This window comes from Anarhichas minor, unplaced genomic scaffold (genome assembly GCF_050575085.1).
Source record: "Anarhichas minor isolate MPS153535 unplaced genomic scaffold, ASM5057508v1 ptg000004l, whole genome shotgun sequence".
Classification (NCBI taxonomy): Eukaryota; Metazoa; Chordata; class Actinopteri; order Perciformes; family Anarhichadidae; genus Anarhichas; species Anarhichas minor.
Window position 1 is genome coordinate 931,803 of NW_027466450.1, and position 20,966 is coordinate 952,768.

Consider the following 20,966-nt stretch of genomic DNA (forward strand, 5'->3'; position numbering starts at 1 on the left):
CAGGATGTATTATAACAGTAGGATCTTCTCACTTTTTAAACTAATTTAAAACACTGACATTTTAAATCCAGATGCTTCGTGCGTGATGCACACAACCAGTGCTAAGCTAGTATATCACTACTAAGCTAAAAAAGACACAAGTCTCTTAGGATAAACTAATCCACCAAACAGCAGCATTACATACTCCCATTTATTTTCTCGAGTCGCTGATGATTGTAAAAGTAAAGATAAAGGGTTTGCACATTGTTGTGGAAGGATATATTAGGTTTATTGTAACGCACACTAAAGATAGTCCCCACCTTAATAACAGATCGCGGTCTCTCAGAGCATACGTTCATGCGGTGCACGTGAGAGAGGCTTGGCCGATAAGCCTTGATTTTGGCTCGGGGATAAGGTAGTGTATAGACGGAGAGGGATGGAATCTGCGAATGAGATAGAAGCAAAGTCGTTCGATCCCTTCATCCGCACACGTTCACTCTCTCCCTCTCTCTCTCTCCTTTTTCCATCTCTCACCTCTGCTGCTTTTGCTTTTCCTTCGTCTCTCCACGGGAACATATCCAATCATACCACTCTGAAATTATTATTAAAATTTCCCTAGCGTTTGTGTGTGTGTGTGTGTGTGTGTTTGTGTGTGCACAGCAGGGGCTCTGAATGAGATGAGTTGGGGTGGTGGTGGTGATGGTGGTGAGGTTAAGACGGCATCTGGCGTGAGAAGGGAGCGTAGGCGGCGAGTGTCAGCTGCCGCGTGTCAGAGCTATCAGTGGAGGTGGGTGAAAAGTGGGACGGAGGCTGATGAGAATAGCAGGGTCACCTCTGGGCCAGCCCTCGTTCTCACCGGCATCAGGGATTTTATTGTCTTCTCTTTTTTTTTGTCATCCTGAAAATAATGGGACAGGGCTGAGATGGAGAGTGGAGCAGGAGGGCAGCAAGATAGGGCCATGGAAAAGGGAGGGATGGACAGAAAGGGAGGGATGGAAAGGAAGGGGATGGACAGATATTGGTATAGAGAAATGGAAGGATTGGACTTTTTTTTCCAGTAATGGCCAGGATTTGACCGGGATTAAGAGAGGGAACAAGGGAATCAGGTGGGCCCTTTAGGAAAGAATTTCAGCGGTGTGTGTGTGTGTGTGTGTGTGTGTGTGTGTGTGTGTGTGTGTGTGTGTGAGGGGGCATAACCGTAGAAGAAGGATTTGAAATTGTTACAAACTGCCGCCCCTCCCAGGTTTCAGTGTAAACTGACAGTCAGCAGTTGTGAGCCTCCACAGTTAACTGGAGAAAAAGTAGATTGTAAAAGTACACATACAGCAGCCAGCGGTTTCTTATAATGTCAACACATACAGCGGCTAATAACACAAATGACAGATTGCATCTTCATCTTCTGGGCGAAACCGGGCAGACTACACATATATCAGCTCAGTGATACTCAGTTATATTGTCCCATAACCATCTGCTGTATACACAGTCTTATAGTGTAAGAGTCACGGCCGTAAAGACTGTACTCAGGGAAACAGATAGGATGTCCCAGATAAATGAAGGCTCATAATCCTTCACACGGCAGCAGCAGCAGCGGGGACATCGCGCCGCCCTTTTGGCCCTTCCCTGGGGATTTCAGGTCATGCCTTCTTATGTAAGCCTGATAGAAAACACTTGTAATGGAACATTGGCACTTATCCCAGCCCACTTTCTCTATTTCTGTATTCAGAAATACTAGTATTACTACCACTACTATACTATACAATACTATGTTGTCAGGCTGTTACTATAACTTGTAACATGTCCGGAGTTTCTCCTTCCCCACAAGTTCCAGTTTGGTCGAGTCCCAGATTTTCCGTAATCACGCCAGCTGTCATTTCCTTTGTCACCGGGCGGGCTAGCGCAGCTCATTAGAGGCTGCGTGCCGCTGGACGATGCTGGCGAAGCAGTTTGAGTTACGGGCTCGCGGAGAGACATTGGCCTCAATTCCAGGTATGAAGAAAGACAGAGAGAGAAGATGGTGAGGTTTCTCTTGTGGGTCATTTTACCGCGGACATCAATTTTTTCTTTCATTTGCCTGAATATAATTGCGGCAGTTATTATTCTGCTGATGCTCAGTTGAGCAGTAACCCAGAACGGGTCATTGTTTATGGGACTTAAATTCACAGCTCAGGTGTAATATCTGATGGACACTTTGTAGGTATTTGTTGGACTCATCTTATTATTTGCAGTAGCCATTAATAAAACAAGCCATAATGATAGTAGGGCATATATTACAAGTGTTTCCACAGTGGGCTCCATTAGTGCATTTATTTTACAGTTAACACTAGAAATAACAGGGATTATAGACACGCAGATATACAGTTAATCCAGCACTCTGACACTTTTATATGAAAAAGGTTCAAATGATCTACGATGCTATATTTGACAGGTCTAAATTTGCTTCATTCAAGCAAAAGTATAAATTTTCCTTTTGCTCTGTGCATGTAGTATTTCTCCCTTATTAATACAACTTCAATCACCATAAACCAAGGGCAACCATTTCTGATTCTTCTCATCAACAGTGCAAACTAGCTCTCCGCTCACTCTCTGCAGGCATTCGCCAGCGTCGTGCTCCATATGTAAACATCTGAAGGCTGTTTATTTTTGGGCTTTAAGACTCCTCTCTGGAGGAGCGGGCGAATCCCTCGTGGCGCTGAAGTGGGGAGAAACCCGTGCGTGCTAATGGCTTTGTGTTTTGAGAGCAGAACTTATAGGTTGTGCTTTGGGAACGCCCAGCGAGGCTGGTGGTTTGTTTACATCAGAGGAGCAGATCATATTGAGGGTTGGGAGGGTGCATTGGCAGTAAAGAAACAGTCAGCGTGTTTATTCAGTCTTTTTACACCGAAACCTTGATTATTATTTATATTTTTAACTTGACGCCATCTGCGAGGGCGACCCGCACGGCACGCTAGCGGTGTCCCCAATTAAGAATTTACCATGTCGAATCTTATTGGTTGAATCTGCCCATCGCCTACTGATGAACATTGTAATGCCATGAAGTACAGAACAACATCCACGCAAAATCAAGTAAATTGTACAACATATTGGATTAAATAGAATGAGATAAACCTATCAATAACAAATAAATAATTGCAGATAGGCCTAATTATTTGGCTAAACCATTTCAAAATATCAGCAATTCCCTAATGAATAAATAAAATAGAAATAACTAAGATAGAAATAAAAGTCAGAATCAAGTCCGCCGTCAGCCGGTGCAAGACAATTATCACATTTTGTGAAGATTTGCTTCCATCAACTTCCTTAACTGTGATGGTTCGTGTTGCAGCAAAACACATGGGCATGGCGCGTATGGAGCTACAACAAAAATAAACACAAGAATTCACGATTGTGTCAGCAGTTTCTTTTCTTTGTTGGAACAATTCCTTGCCACATTTTGATTGTTGGGGAACAATCATGGCCATGCTTCTGGTTCAGATTTCTTTTTACAGTAAAATGTTGACGGCATATCATACTGTACATCGTAGGGATGCACAATCTGCTGCGCTGATTCATTACATTCTCTTCCTTAAGATTTTGTTACAGTGCGGATATCTGTGCTATCAAATATCTAGACCGGAGACCACCAGTTCTTGCCTCTCCTCATCCTTCTCCCCCACAGTCACACCCTCCATACCCTGATATGGCTTTACTCTGCCTCCCTTTTCTCCAGCTCCTTTCCGCCTGGTCTGATCCCCAATCTGCTCCCCCACTGTAGCTCTGACTTTAGCCCCGGCCAATCTTCTCTGGTGGTCTTGTGCACACAGGATTAGCCAGTAGCCCGTAGTTTTCTCATCCTCTTCCTCCCTCGAGACCAAACCCTGCCACCACTCACCCACCATCCGGCTGTCCGCGGCTCCTCTCCAACACTCAGTGGTGCGCGATTGGCCCCTGCAGGGTGATGGCGAGTTTAGACGTGGCATGGTGGGGCTCAGTGGGCCGTGAGCCGACACAGGTGGAGTTGGTACGGAATAGCCGCAGGTTGGAGGCTGACATTTCCTGAGATTTTTTTTGTCACCGATGCACAATGGAGCACGCAGGTGATGGTAACAGAAGGGGCATTACTGTTCCAAGGCTGCTAAAGTGTGTGTTTGCCCAAGGACAGAGGGGTCAATAGATGGGGATATCAGGGGAATGCTCAGAGAATCTGTGCATGCAGGTGCATATATTGGAGCTCATGCAAGAACATTTTAGTATTCTTATCTTAACCCTCTGAACCCCAGAACCGGTCAGCGGGATGGAAAAGCAGGATTTCTTCAAATAATCGCCAAAACTATTTATTATACCCAGAAGCTTTAGAAACGATCTTAATCCTCAGTTTTCTTGAACACATCATGTGTGACGAACGCTTCCGTCAGAGAACGCAACCGCAACTAAGCTTCAAATTGTGATATTTCTTTAAAAAAAATGTATTCTACATGTCTCATTTAAAATCTTGCCCTGAATAAACTGTTTGAAGTAATCAGATACTGTAAAAAATAATTTAATTCTGCACTCCTCAGTGCAGCTAGAAAGCCATGATTGATTTGAGACCAACAGTCACGTGACAAAAATTTCGTGAAACTCTGACTGAACTGTAGGCTGCTGAACACAGAGCATTGAGAAGAGGACGGGGAGGCTGTAAGTAGAGATTGTAAAAAAAAATATATAGGCCGTGGAGCCTCCATTTTTCTTCCAACATTGGTAAAACTTGGAAAAATGTTGGATGTATATATCAGAATCAGAAACCATTTATTGCCAATGATGACTGCCACCTGTGCGGAAATGAGTGTGCTTTTACGAGAATTATAAATTCAATATCCCCATATAAGGCTACGCTTTGCCCCATATGTCCTTTTATTGAATTCCTGCTTTCAGATATCCGTAAAGGAAAGTCGTATCATTTTTATTAACAGAGTCGGCAGTGGAATTAAGGGACCTGATAAAGCAAAGGACTGGGGAAAACTAACGAGTGCTGTTAATGCCTTGTCACCTGAGAGTCGTACTGTCATAGAAAAGATGGTTCCGTATAAAAAAACGTCTCGCCACAGCGAGGCCATCGACAGCTGCAGCGGGAGCGGGTCAAATAGTTGAAGTGGTTTTGTAGTTTGATATGTTTTCTATTGATTATGCAGTTTTATGCAATAGCATCAGTAGCTAATTTAAAGACCAAGGATAATGTCAACATAAATATGAAGGGGTTTTCAAACTCAAAATTGCTCCACAGTAATGAAATATACAATCCATTCGTGGCCAATCCAGTTTGTATCTAAGAGAAAATTCAAAATACAGGAATATTTATGAATGCGCCATGTTCTCCTAAATCACTCGCACAAGCCACTTAAGATCAAATCGGTTCATAGTGGTTCTTGCCTGAGGCCCATTGTTCTATGGCAAAACATTCTATCATGATCATTACTTTATTTTACTTAATATCAATATACCGTATTTTCCGCACTATAAGGCGCACTTAAAAGCCTTTAATTTTCTCAAAAAACGACAGTGCGCCTTGTAATCCGGAGCGCCTTATATATGGATCAATTGGTTAATTGGTTGATCCATACTGGTTGTACACGGCGCTCTGTCAAAATGTTTCAGTACGACTGGTAAACTACAAAGCCGCACCGCGGTAAACACCGGTACTGTGCTTACTCCTAGTCCAACACCACTTGTGTGTATAAAGACCCCAAAATGGCACCTTTCAAGAGACACGCTTACGACGCTATTCTATTCTATGCGCCTTATAATCCGGTGCGCCCTATATATAAAAACAGTTCTAAAATAGGCCATTCATTGAAGGTGCGCCTTATAATCCGGTGCGCTTTATAGTGCGGAAAATACGGTACTGTATATCACAAAATAGATCAAGTCTATATTTTTGTTTAGCTTATTGATCCCCTTAAACTTAAATGATTGGTTCAGATATTTTGAAGTTTATACCATTTTTAAGTTGAAATTATTGGTCACTGTAATCATTCCTCGTGGACATGAACAGATACTTTCGTAACATGAGTACACTCCACTATAAGATGGTGAACAAAATGTCCTGGTTTCTATAAATGGAATCATAACGTTTCAGTGTTGTTCACTAAAACACAAAAGACCTTAAGCAAGAATTCTTTCATTTTATTATCCTCAAACTTTTCCATTTTGTTCTGTGATGTTTGTTCGTACAAGTGTTTCAATTCAGGATTCACCGAACTCTCTTAACAGGACAAACTTGGTTATAAATTGCCGTTTCAGCCTGATGAATACTCCTGAGGAGCTCCTGTTAATGGAGTTGTGTTCGACATTTAGCAGTTTCAGTTTTCAGTAGTCGTATGAAAGGACGTGAAACAATTAGAAGAGAATCGTGAATGGTCTAACATGAAGTAATGCTGAAAAACGTCTTGTCGCCGGCTAGCCGCTAGCTGTGCCTGTTTGTCGTTTGTTGCTGAGCGGTTTCAGTGTACAGTGGGTTATTAGCGCTTTGATATTAGTGAACTTTGTTATTAGTGAACCGAAAAACAGTGGAGCTGTGGGCCAGACACCCAAACAATGAGCTGCAACTCACTTTAAAGCAGAGCGGAGCTGCAGATTCCGGTGATTTGCTATAGATTCATCACCACAAAAGACACCTTTCACATTTTCAGCAGTCTGTTTTGTGTCAGACTTAAAGCAACCACACCACGGACGTCTTGTTGCCTCGTTTTGTCACAATGAATCTTTACGTTTATGATTGTTAACGGCTGATGAGCTGTTGCACTCATCTTTTTTAGTCTGTCTGACTTTTGACACCAAAACAATAGCGCGTGGTTTGTTTAGCAATGCATTACTTTAGGAGGTTTACTATCCATTCCTATATGACTATATTATGTGCTGTCAAGGACTTTACCCCAATAGTATATTTAGGTTTCTCGTTTTTTTTCTAGGAAATTGTCAAGCGAAATGCTGTAGCTGTGCCTACTACAGTGACACTACAGATGTCTGCACTACACGCCAGAGTGAAATGCATATTGTGATTGAAGTGCTCCTAAATGGTTCAGAGGAATAGGTAGCAAAATTAAAACGGAGCTTTTGAAACTTCTGTCAGATCCTGAAAGCTTCATAATAGTAGCTTCCTACTGGAGAGCTTCGTCCTTTCTGGCAAGTTCCAGATATCTGTTTCAGTATGAAAGCAGTGTTTTAACAGATCAACTCATTATACAGACTAACTGAGCTGCTTCAAAGACGAGCCCCAAGATAAGATTAAAACATGGACTGATGCCAGTCCAAAGTCAAAGCAAAGCTAACTTTTTTTCTTTACTGGACTGATATAGCAACATGTAAATTTTGAGGGTTGAAGAGTCAGTTTTAGTATTTTAATGAGAAGAAGTTGGCAACATTTGATTTTAAACATTTATCACGGGTCAGTAATGGCTTTGAAATTCCCACTATCACTGCCAAAGTGCCTTAAAGCATTGCATGAAATGCACAATATTTGTGTGGAGGAGTTTTTTTTATCAATTGATTTTACAAAGTGGATAATAAATAATCATTTCTTTCTTTATTTCTGAGGTCATCGGTCCTCTTATCTATAGAAATTCACACAAAAACACTCTTAAAGGAAACCACACGGATGCCTGCCTCGTCTCGCTCTCTGTCTTGCATCGTTTCTCTTTTTTATTTCTATCATTTTGTCGTCTCTTCTTCGTGCTGGAAGGATACACACAGATAGACAGGTTTAAAGGGTCATTTTGCTGCTGTTCAACATCAAACAGTTCATGCTGTGGTTAAAGTAATATAAAGAAAAAAATGGCATCAAACTTTAAACAAAGAAATTACAACGAAAAAAATGTCTGACAGCTGTTATTTTTACGACAACATAATACAGTTCTAAGCCACTGGCTGACAGTGATGCATCACTTGAGCATATGGATAAAAATTACTATTGTTAAATACTGTTGCTATGCTCAACAACCAGACGATGGCTAGTTACGGTGCAGCTGGAAAGCACTTAAAACATTGTCTGCATCCCCAAATTACCACAAGCAGTCAAGCTAGGCATGTTTAGCAGTAACACCTACAGCAAATGACACAGCAATTACCTCCGTTGCTGGTCAAACAAAGCATTAGCCTGCAGTCATTCGTCAGCTCTTGTTTGTTTGCCATGTGGGGCCTGGTGTGTTCCCAGCTGAGCGCTAGGACTCAGGGTAAGCGGCGACATCTGCATGGATTCGCCTTAGGTTTCAGGGCTGGGTGTGTTTTCTTTCGGTTTAACTCTCAACCATGAATCTATCAGCAGCACCAGCTTGTCAAAGCTATCTCCCTGACAGTGGTTGAATAGACAAACAAATCGACCATCACAGTTCCAAGGTTAGCATGTGTTCCACTTGGCATTCAGTACACAATGGTGTCCGTGCATAAAGGCCTTCTTACATTGTCCTTTTTGAAAAGCTGAAACCTGACTTCATACTCCCCGACATGAAGAGAACTCTGTAGTCGGAAGTTTGCAACAACCTACTGCTCGACATCGATAAAACTAAGGAGCTGAATTTAGAAAAAGGGAGGCGTAGACACACAACTCTGTCAACATCTATGGCACTGAGCCTGGCTCGGCCCAATATCACTGCACCTGTAGTTACAGCAGGTAACTAGTCTTTTCTTACATTTAGCTTTGTGAACAGATGGAGGAACAACATTCTAGCTAGCTCTTTCCCCCACTTTTCGTTTTCATGCTAAGCTAGCTAATTGCCTCCCATCTCTAACTCCACATATTGCACACATATGCAATTGGTATCAATCTCCTCATCCAACGAATACATTTCCCGAAATGTCAAATTGTTGCTGTCACGCTCGGAAGCAGTATTTTTGAGAAGTGGACCAACATTCTGGTGAAAACATGTCTGTGATGTCTTTGCTCGGCCAGTTTGGGAGTGTATTATTTTGGGGTAATTTTCAGAATACAATCAAAGCACAAGGAAGTGTCTCGGAACCTATCCATGAACGCTCCACACTGGTCGATGTGTGCTACTTGTCGCCCATACGAGCCACACAGGACATGATATTTTTTGCAGAACGACCACTCGGCAAACGGGAGTGCATCACAAATTTTCCACAAGGGTGAATGGTTAACGATGGAGATAGAGAAACAGAGGATGTGTGCTGCTCCCTGCCAGCTCATTCCTGTATGTTCTCCACACTGTGCTGGGGCTTGGAGAGTAAATATGCCAAGGTTAGAGAGGCCTGGCTGCTAGTGTGAACTGAGAGGGAATTTAATTGAATTTCCAACGAGCATGCTGATGCGAGCTGTGGATGAGAAATTCAAAATACTTGTGAGGTGTGTGTATGAGGACAAATATTGCAGTAATGGAAGGAAGGAGAGATGGACAAAATGAAAACATTGGCCCAATAATGGTGATCCGTTGCATTTTGATGCCTTATTGGTGCTATCTCCCGCTCTCATATGAATTAAATAGAATTGAAATTAGCCAGAAACAAAGGCATGAATTATTTAGTGTGGTTGATAAAAAAAAAATTGCGAGTGCTGTGGGCCAGTGCCGTGGCTTTGTCATAATGAATTAGCCAAATCAAACTTAAAATAGATGGGTGTCCTCTTTTGGGAGGAATAGCCTGCATTGATTTCTCCCTGTGTTATTTGAAGTCGAATGTGACTTGCTTTAGGCTCGTTCATCTTATTTCCGGATTAAAACTGGAATCTTGTCTGGGACACGACAAAGGAAGGGACTGTTCAAGAAACGGGCCGTAGCAAATACAGAGGCACAAAAGCTGATTCCACACCCTGTTGTTGCCAAAGCAGTGCACTGTGCATCATCCTGAGCTGTTTTAAGATGTCTTAAACTTTATATCAAATACTGTGTAACATCTGATGGGCTTCTATTGAAACTCACATTGTTCTGCACAAAACATACAAAACAATAACAAATTATTTCCTGGCGGCCAAATTAGATTTCATCTACTAAAGCTTCAACTGTTTTTGGGCTGAGATGTGCCAAAGCACACAATTCTGCTAATTTTTGACTTTTGTAGAAAAAAATGATTCCTCAATGTCAGTTATCAAAATATGTATAGTATAACTTTGGCATTGGCACCATAATTTAAAGAAATGCATTGACATTGTGGGAAATGTGCCTATTTGCTTCCTCACCAAGAGCCAGATGGACAGATTGATATCAATCATGTCTGTGCATTAACTCTGGAGCTAGTGCCAGGAGGCAATTAGCTTAGCTTAGCAAGGGGGAAACAGCTCGAAATACGCCTAACAGCACAATTTAAGCTCACTAATCAACACATACCTCGTTTAATTCGTACCCAAACAGTAAAAACTAAAAGTTGTAGTTTTAGGGGAGTAACATGCTCTCAGTGTTTCTTGGCAACGAGATGGGATGGAATGGTATCGATCTTCTCATGTCACTCTCGTCAAGAGAGTGGGTAAGACTGTTTTCTAAAATATAAAACGTTTCCACTCTGAATTGGCACCAGTATCTGACGGCAACCTCCGGGTCTGAAAAGTCAAGCCAATGCTGAAGTGCTTTAAACTTGCATTCCTTCTAATGGCCAGCAGGGGGCGATTCCTCTGGTTGCAAAAAGAAGTCCGATTTTATAGAAATTTATAATCAAATTAACCTACTTCTCTCTTGATTTATTACCTCAGTAAACATTGTGAATATGACTTTATTGTCTCAATCACTAGTCTCAAGTCTTCTTCAATACAGCATGATGTACATTTAGTAAATTACGGTCTCATTTAAAGTAAAGTAGATAGTAAAGCAGGTTATGCTTTAGGCCGTGGCTACCCTGCGATTTACAGGTCGCTACCATGGCACTGTCCAGTTTGGGTGTTTCTGTCCTACAATTTAACCATTTCACGGTGTGTTTTCAGTTCATGAAAGTTGATTGTAACATGTCTTATTTTTTAGTTTTGGTTGTACTTCGCTACACTTCTGGTTCCAAAAAATCAAGATGGCGACCAAAAACAAAGGAGGCCAAACACCAAGGTGGCACCGGTCAAAACGACAAACTTGAGGCTTCCAAACAGCAAACAACAAACCAATGGATGACGTCATGGTGACGAAGTCCACTTTTTGTATACAGTCTATGACCAGTATCGAAAAATTTCAAAAACCCAGCCCTAACCAGGACACAATTAAGATGCTTGAGGAACAGTAAGTTTCTTTTAATAGAAATGCCCCTCTAAATTAGGTAATAAATCACTTAGATATCTATCAATAGTACACAGACACTCTTGCTTGTGTTTAGTTAAGACTGAAGAAAATAAAAGGTGGGAATGACCACTTCTCCTTAAGTTTATTGAGCAACCTGAATGCTCTTTTCCAGTGCTCTTATTGACTGTACATAGGGTTTGAAAGACAGTCGCTGAGCCATTCAGGCTAGAGGAGAACAGAACGCAGGATCTAATCCTCTCAATGCTGGGAAAGATGAAGGTTTAAAGCCATAATTCCTCATTTTAATCCATTGAGAAAGGCTCTGACCCAGTTGAGGACCTTATTCACGGATTAATTAATGGCTGCACGGTCCCCGTGTAGTTGTACCTGGCTGCAGCTGCACCTGTGATACCTAAAACTCAGTCAAATTATATTTCTAGCATCTTATCTGCTGAATTTAGTTCCGACTTAGTTTACTTCAGAAGCCCAGTCTTTTATCGTGAATAGTAAAAAGGTGAGAGAATGAGAATTATTTTGAGTGACAACTGATACAACCACCACAACAAACAATGCAATTATTGATTCATTCCACCCCCCCCCCCCCCCCCCCCCCCCCACCCCACTTTTATGTGACTCTGCCTTTGCACCACAAACCACCTGCAACATGAATGAAGAGAACCAGCAATATTGCAAGGTCGCATGTGAATCATCTTTACACCATGCACCAGCAAGCCTCAATCACAAATGATGGCTGTCACTTCTGATAGGGTCTTGCTAAAACACGAGACAAGCCAGTAATAAATCAACCCTGTTGAGACTTTATCTGAGTTATGATGTGTTCAGGCTAAACTTGGCCAATGGGGAAACACAAGCAGCTCGACAGCATCCCTCCTTATCTGCTGCTCGTACCATTTTAATGTGCAGTTATAAACAAGGATGCTTTAGGGCATGGCTCCCTTGTGATTGACTGGTCGCTGCCAGGGCGTTGTCCGGTCTGGGTCCGGTCCACGTTTTCGTCTTACAACTAGTGGCACTTCTGGTTGCAAAAAAAACAAGATAGCGACGGTCAAAAGCCAAGTTCCAATGGCCAAACGCAAACTCGAGGCTTCAAAATGACAGTCCACAATCCAATGGGTGACTACACTGTGACTACGTCCACCTCAGTCTATGGGAGTACTACTATATGGGCGGTGTTTTGTGTTTCCATGCCAATGCCCACCAAGCATTTTGATGGTAACATTCATATCAAAGTCATTATTGCCCCATGCCTGATTCATTTTGTCATTTGCGTCACTGGAACAACAGCCCTTGGCTCACTTTTTGGAGGAGCTCGGCCTCTCCTCATCGGCCTTATGGCTGACAAATGACTTTGTGAAAAGCGATATGGTCTCCTGCAGGGGAAAAAAAAGAATAGAAATTGAATCCTGGCCTCTGTCGGCAGTCTCATCTGTCATCTTTTTAATATTGATGTCCATTATGTTTATGGATTATTTGGCTGTCTTCTGTTCTCTGGCCCAGCTCGCCCTGTCAGATCGGCCACTTGGGGCAGCGGCCCATTGATGATGCCATTTTGATTGATGGCTTTCATAGTTTAATTGTCAGCAGTCTTTCTTTTAATGGAGCTGCTCACACAACTGAAGGATTACATCTTATGTAGATGAGTCGGAGTTCAAACTGCATGTAATGCTGGCGGTGTGATGCAGATACAATGTGACCGTACCATAGATTCAGTATCATCATCCCGGGCCATTATCAGCTATTTGGCTCATGTTTATTGCTTCCTGTATCACCTTCCATGGATCACATATCTGTTTACTGGAAGAAAACAGCCCTCGCTAAGATTTATCACAGCTGCCAATCGGCATAATTTTGTTTCCCTGGCATGGTGCAATTATTCTGTTGCTGTAGCCTGTATACAACTCTTTTGGGACATTCAATGCAATTGGTAAGACAGTATATGACAGTATATTAATGAGGGTAAGCTATAGAATACTGTCTACCGGGGGTTTCACTGCCTTATTGTATTTTATAGGAAGTTACTATAATAATCTGTATTCATCCTGTCGTTTTATTGTCCTAAACCAATTCTCCCTGTGCAATATCCATACCTGCTCACAATACAGATTGTATGCACGTTGAAGGCCATATTGTGAAATTACAACACGTGCCCATCCCAGGTGAAGCCCATATGAACCAAACAAATCAGTAAAAATGCTCCAGGGAGTTTGAATACATGGCTGTAAAATTGTCTGAACCCGGCCTAAACCTTTTGCAGGGCGGTTCAGTACAATAGTGAGCCATGTGGGGTTTACCCTGAATCTGTTTCAGTGACCACACACTGCCGTATATATGAAGGATGTATCAGCCCGTGTCTCCCTCCCAGCCCTCTGCTCATCTCCTCTCCCCGGTGTGTTTGCAACCAAGGTCGTAGTGGTCTCGCTCTGTTTTCCAGGGGTGCGTGGGCTTCATTCATCATCCGTATGATAGCTGCATGCTAGAGTGCCCTAAATCTCCTGTCTGTGTTTGGGTGTGTTTCTTTGTGTGTGTGTGCGTGTGTGTGTGTGTGTGTGTGTGTGTGTGTGTGTGTGTGTGTGTTTGCCCACTAAAAGAAATTGTCTCACTTTCTCTCTGTTCTCTCGTTCTAATGAATGGTCTTTCTTCCTATCTCCTTCCCTAATACACTTTTTTTGTTTCATTGATGTATCTACAAGAAAGGCACCTGCACTCCATGCCTGTGCATACAGTACAGTCTTCATGTAGAAATGAAACATGCTCTACCATACTATAGCACATTATGTAATGTAATATTCAGAACAAGATGAGATTACATTCACCCCTTGTGTCAGTATATAGTCAAGGCTTTGGCAGCATTAAAGCCTTAAGTCTATGTCAATAGGTCGATCAGCTTGGGGACAAATTGGACACCGCAACTTGTCCCCCATTCGTCTGTTGCACAAGGACGTAAGTTCTGTCGTGTTGCATGAGGTCCTTAGAATTTGAGACCATCTATTTTTGTGTTGTTAAAGCATAGAACCTCCTTCCACATAGGTTCAGAGTCTCCATGTGGTCACTGGAAAACTGTAACCCAGATAGACATAAAGCAGCGACAAGTGCATCACCCTGGCAAGGGTGTCTTGAGTGTCATCTTTGCCATGAAATCCTGTATATCATTAAGATGGCCTCATTCACCAGTGACCTTTTTGGACTCACGGAAATAAAATAGAAGTTTAAATCAACGTAGCAGGATGGTCAAGTGGCTGACTCACTAAGGTGAGGTTTTGCAGTAGAGAGCCAAAGTAAAGGAGTACAATTCAACAACTTAATGCTTCCTCCACACACACAAAGGACAGCGCATCGCCATCGCCAGATGATTGACAGCTTTGGCTTATTTTCTGCGACCAGTGCAGCAGTAAAGCATGGTGGAAAAAACAAACGTGTTCGCTAGCTAACTAGCAGTCAGCTGGCTAGTTAGCGTGCTAATTCCGCCATGCTTTTAGTGGCTGTTTGGGATGGATTTGCGTAAATTATTAGGTGAAAAGTTGTTTCACATTCAATCTGAGCACCTCATCGGATTTGTTTGGAACGTTCAATGAGTTATAATGTAATCATAAAGTCCTATGACTGATCAGCTGTTACATTTATCCAGATTTAGGCCTGCTTAATCTAAAGTCGCTCTACACCATGATATATACAAATGATCTCCACTCAACTTATTCTTCAACTTTGTAATGTTTATTGTAAATTGAATTTGTACAATTGATTATTTTGTGCATAATATTCGTCCTTAATTCATATCAAGCTTAGATAACTTGCTTCTGTTTAATATACTAGGAATTTCATCAAATAAGCTAATGTGCAGATGGATATATACATTCATTGCTTTTATTTTGACAAGCGAGTTTAAAGAAACAAACATTTGATATGCTATAACAAGTATTTTTTGCTAGTTTGCGTTGCACAGTGGCTGTCCCTGCTTCTATTTTACAAGTTACAGGAGCAGAAAAACTTTTCCCCTTTGTCTGTGGGAAAAGGTGAGTGCAGGGCTGGAATCTAGTGGTTTAAATGCAGAAGTTGAATTCTGTTGTCATTTTTATGTGAGTTTGTATGCATATGGTACGTACAGCAAGGCCAAGCTCCAGACACCAGTAAGGGGATTAAATACGTCCTTTCACCAGCCGAGGAAGCTCCACAGAACCTTTGTGAATTTATTCTGCTTGACACAAAAGGAAAGAAAAAGGCAAGCAAAGATTCGGCTGAGATGAAGGTGAGGTTAGGACAGTAGTCACAGAGGAGGCCAGCCGACCGGTCTGGCCCAGACTCGGATCGATACTGGGTGATGTAGGGGCTGGCAGGGGGTGATCGCGGGGGCAGTGGATGGGCTAATCTGTTCAGTCATTACCCAGCCGTGTCTCCTGATTCCAGGGATTAGCAGACGCAGAAACAGGACCGATGTTGTGTTAGTGCTACAGGAGACTCTATCGGGGATATGAGGAGTGGAAAACACTCTCAGTCCCCAGTCGCCTTTTGGTAATTGCGCCTGCAGTACCGAGGCAGGGGATCCTGGGAAAGAGTGTGTGCATACAAGATGTGCTGGCTGTAGTGTTGAGGAGCAGGGGACAGAAAGAAAGAAGGAGATGAGGCAATGCTGGCATATTGCACTTGGAAGAAATACGAGCAGGCATCGCACAATCATGTACAGTCTCTCCCTCCCCTCCCTCTCCTCTCTCTAGTAGGAGAGGAGAGTCGTGGGAGAGCTTACATGCTTGCCTGCCCACAAGCCTTTATGTGGAGCTGATCATTTGACAGAGGACAAAGCAGCCAGAGAGGCTGGCTAGCTCCGGTGCCCTGCGAGAGCCCTGTGAAAAATTTCACACGCCACAACATACCCGACGGGTGGAAATGAGGGAAATCACATTTACGTCAGCGGTCAAAGAGCTGATTCAATTAGCTGCAGTCCCTGCATCTCCAGTACCTTGAACTCTGATGTGAGACAGGAAAAACAAGCCCATATAATTGAACTGTCTCGCACAGTTGAACACTTGAGGACAACACTGACAACACGCCTTGAAAGTCTATGAATTAAGGAACATGGGCTTGTAAGAATTGCTGGCATTAGCGAGTTTGAAAAGGGGAAGTTCGCTAATTTTAGGCATTAAGATCTGTTGTGTGTAGTACTGCGAGTTGTGTAATGTCTTCTGTGGCTCAGGAGGAAATAACCCTCGAGATTGAGACGACATATTTATAAAAGACAGACTGTCTGTCAAATCAGGGGCAAAGAGTTTGAAGGACATGGACAGTAACCGGGGCAGGGAGGGTCTAATGGAAATATGCTGTCGAGTTTCATTATGGTACATTTAGTGTGGGATCTAGAGTTTTGAGAGTTTACACCATACTAGGGACTAAAAGTACTCTTATTTAAGAGAAACTTATAACAAGCTCACTATGGAGTCGCTACGACAGCAACTATTTTACTACATGATTTATTTTCTCTTTTTCATGTTTCAATACTTTTTGATAGCATTTTCCCGACTGTTTTATTTCATCACCTTTTTTATATTACATGATAAATAACAGATCCTTTATTTTGGCTTGTTATTTTTCTGCGCGTGGATTTGGAATTGGTTCACTCGGCCACTTAAAGCATGTTAATATTGCACTTCAGTAATGTCGTAGATGTCACAAGAGACAGATAATACGGAGAGTGGTCTGAATCTGTGCAGCCGAGCACAAAGTATCCTGACTTTTAGACCCCAAAACACTGGATCTTACTGTACATTTCCCACAATGCAACTTGATGGAATCTTTTATTAGACCCTACATGTCAACTGAATACCCACTTCTTTCATATCCCACATCTTCTCTTTGTATCATCGTTTTTCTTTTTTAAGTGACGCATCAATCCCAAGACAAAATATCCCCGATGACATCATCGGCTGATACACCTTGTGATTGGTAAACTGAACTTCATGAGTAAAAAGTGGTGGAGTGCCCCTTTAATGAAATGAGCTATAAGAAGCTGTTTCCCCCTCAGATTTCTGTCAGGAGCTGTAGATGGTTGTTTGGAGGGCGATGGATCTCGGTGGTAAACTGAAATTTTCCAGATAAAGTTTTGTTAAGCTATGATGAGGTTCATGATAACAGTAGCAGAGGCAGGTGGCGGTATAAAGAGTCTTGTTACTGCCAGCTTTGCACATACCGCTGCTGGTCTTTCTGCCAGCACGTGAAGTCTGTAACCTCCTCACCGCCGTGAAACTGTAAGCCAGAATGATTTCCTCTACTAAAAGGCCATTATTTGTAGATGCCTTCACTACATTCAATGCTTAATTATCTTATCAACAAAGAGGGAACCTCATAGAGAAACTTTCCAAGGAATATTTTGGAAACAAATGAAGCTCCGGTGGAAACTTTGAATAGATTAGATTCCAGAAATATATACGAGGCAATTTGGCGTTCAAGCTCCACTGGTTGGCTACATGCCAATGCTGCTTCACACCTTGTAGTCCTGCCAGTCCTGTGACCTGAAGGTAAAGCGAACCAAAGCTGTGAATACAGAACGTACATCTTGCCACCTGACTGTTGAAATGTTCAGCATTCAGAGGACGACCGCCGTGGCTGCCGTCCAACACCTGCAGCTTCAGACGCCGCTTCAAAAGGAAAGAACATTGTGAGCAAAGGCTGGGCGTTTGAAAAGGAGTTTAACATCCTCGGCAAAGGAACTTTCCAATCTTGTTGGCCGCACTGTGTGTTTGGACACAGGCAAAAGAGGCGAACGAAGCTGTTGGCGTAATCCGACGCAACAGCCACTAAATCCAAGCTGAGTTACGGAGGAGGAAAGTCACATGCTAACCGGATTCAACTGTGAAAGACAGCGAAGTAGCATCGACTCACTTTGACCTTAAAATAAGAGTCACGCCCAACTTAAGTGTGATGGCGGAAAATCAGGTTAAACCTCCCGAAAAGAGTTCTTTCCAATTCATCCAGCGTGCCGCCAGGGATCACGAGAAATAACAAAAGTTTCAGGAGGGAAATGCAAGTGGCGACACAAGGGAGGGATGCGGGTGTCTGTGCGGGGGGGGGGGGATTAAATATATGACATGTGGAAATGATGCCAAGTTCCACCTCTTTGCCTTCTTCTCCAAAGTTGTCCTCAAGGGCCCTAGTAAGTTTAAAAATAGAGCTTTTCTATTTTCTAGATGAGGGCCGAGGGGAAAGAGAAGAAGAGCCAAAGCGGGCAGAGACTGGAGGAGTCCTCTGTGGTAGGAGAATGCAATTTCAGATTGGCCAGATTGCTTTTTTTTTTTTCTCTCTCTCTCTCTCTACTTCCCTCTCCCCCTCGGCCGCTCATGAGGCGAGATATGCACCGGCGGGGTCCCTAAGCCGCCGTAAGCCCGACGGCAGTACCGACCCCGCCGCCGAGGAGTCGTCGCACTCCCAGCGCAAGGAAATCAGCGGGATGAAATAAAAGAGGGACTCCAAAAAGATCAGTGGGGATATTGGGAGTGATAGATGAGAGTCGGGGGGAGGGGGGGGGGGGGGGGGGTTGAAAGGATGAAGGAGATGGCTTCAGTGGGATTATGGCAGAATATAAATGCACTTGTGTTGTCTAAAGCTGATGTCTCACGGTCACATTACATTGCAATGGGGGAGTGCATTCTTACGCGCCCTTGTGACAGGTTTGTACTCCCTCTGAATGCACCAGTTGGGTGTTAGACAAATACAGTCGCAGACACGCTGTTGCAGATCCGTCTTGGGTGAAACAGGCGTGAAACGTTTTCTCCTCTTGTCTCCCTCTGTCCCTTTTTTTTTTTAGGAGGAGAGGGCTCCACCGAGGCAGGGCAGAAGGAAACGTCTACCTGCGATATTTGCCAGTTCGGGGCTGAATGCGACGTGGACGCCGAGGATGTTTGGTGAGTTTGCACACACACAAAAAGCCACGTGACACCAGTTGACCTACACAGCTAGACTCAAGTGATCGTGACACCTTTTCATATTTCTTTTGTCAAAAAATCCCTCCAATATATATATAAATTAATATTTGCCTTTCCAAAAAATGTTTGCGAGTTTGAACACTAAGAATTCAGATGAGAACTCTTCTTTATGCTGCACACATCCGCTGCTGAACACCCACTGAAGGTTTACTGGATGGTTGACCATTTCATTTAACCTCAATTACTAGAGCAGGGCACAGAGAGAAAGGAGATTTTTTTTTCCGCTTATTCTGGAAATCCAATTATTATCCTTACAGGACTTGCCAATGTCAGGCCAAAAATGACTTTGACTCATCCAAGGAAAACTAGTTCAGCGAAGAAATAAAGTTCGCCGTGAGTTTAACCGTTTGTTGCGGTTGAGACGGATTCGGGTGATATGTTATCGGCGCGCATCAGCAAAGGAGCAGCGCCAGAAGCACCCTCACGGGTGCAGGATAAACAATGCGGGTGCAGAGCTCAATTAGATGAAGGCTCGACTGGTGCACGGTTTTTCTGCACCAGACAGCAGCATCGGAGCACTTGCTTTCGGCAGCTTCAGTGAACCAACGTCGCTGATTGGGTGAGGAACAAGGATCGGCTGGTATCAGCAAAATATAAGGCAGGCCGTGTAAGAAATCCCAGACGTACCGCTTGAAATTAGAAGTGCCCTGAGAGTATGGCTCTACCAAACTGCCTGATGTAATGGAAAGATAATGTACCCTGGTGTGCCGTAAATGTAATGCCAGCGAATGGCTTCATGATGCATTCTGAGCCTTGTTGCAAATACCAAACAGCTGGAGTCCACTCCTCGTGATGCCACCCACTTTCACAAATGCACCTTAACATTCTGCTAAAACACGGAAATTGATTTATTGGCAATTTCTTAATCCCCAAAGGTCAAATTCATAAGGTCACAACAGCACAGTGTCGATGGTGCGCGCACACAAAACTGAAAGCATTCGAGATAATGGAGCCTCAAACATGTGCAGCATAACTGGAACAAAGCCTACCCCCCCCCCCCCCCCCCCCCAAAAAAACAAATAAGACAATGGATAAGACAAGAGAGGCAGCCTCAGTCAGTAATGTATCCTGTTAAAAAAAAGCAGTTGACACAAACAGACATGAATATTTCAGCGTCCTTTCTTGTAGAATGGAAACTACAAGTTCTCTTTTAATCTTTCAAAAGCCCCAAGGTACTTTGACAAGAAAATGTTTCTGGCGAATAATCAGACAGGTGATCGCAACCCAACAGCAGGTAATTTTCATCAAACAGCAGCCAACCGCTGGCGCGGCGCAGGATCATTTTGATTAAAATGAATATTGTTCCAATCAGGCGGCAGCGGATTTTAATCAAACAAAACCGGCAGTTAATCAAACAATGAGAAGAGAGAGATGACTGTAATCAAAAGCCAGGAGACGGGAAAAGTGATGTGTTCATTATAATGCCTTTTTCTTATTTTCATACAAACACTGCGAATGGATAAATATATGCCCCGTAAATTGCTAGCCACTGCGTTTTAGGGTATGTGGGACTCAAAGTGGCCTGATAATCAGACTCAAGTGTTATTTTGTTTTCACTTCATCATTTAGTCTGATGCATTATTCATATTAGTTGTGTTGTGTTTGGGAGCGTGTTATCATTGCGCTCTAACCATTTAGTAGCGACTGATGTGTCCGTCTTGGCGATGTCCTCTGCAGCCGACATAGAAGCTGCGGAAGCTTTTGTCGTATTGATCCAAGAAATCATTTTTAAAGGAGTTGTTGGACATTTTTGGGAAAATCCGCTTCTTCACTTTTCTACAGTTGAATTAGAAGATTGATATGAGATATGAGAGTGGCATCATTCAACTCTCTGCAAACAAGT

At 42.9% G+C, this 20,966-nt stretch overlaps 1 protein-coding gene across 1 annotated transcript in view; it reads left to right on the forward strand.

Annotated features, from left to right (window-relative positions):
* The window catches only part of tmeff2a (transmembrane protein with EGF-like and two follistatin-like domains 2a), a 100,542-nt gene that overhangs the window by 61,513 nt on the left and 18,063 nt on the right, over nt 1–20,966 (forward strand). Inside the window, exon 5 of the mRNA XM_076111755.1 lies at nt 18,946–19,042. Within this exon, the coding sequence (XP_075967870.1) occupies nt 18,946–19,042 (97 nt within the window). The remainder of the gene's footprint in view (nt 1–18,945; nt 19,043–20,966) is intronic.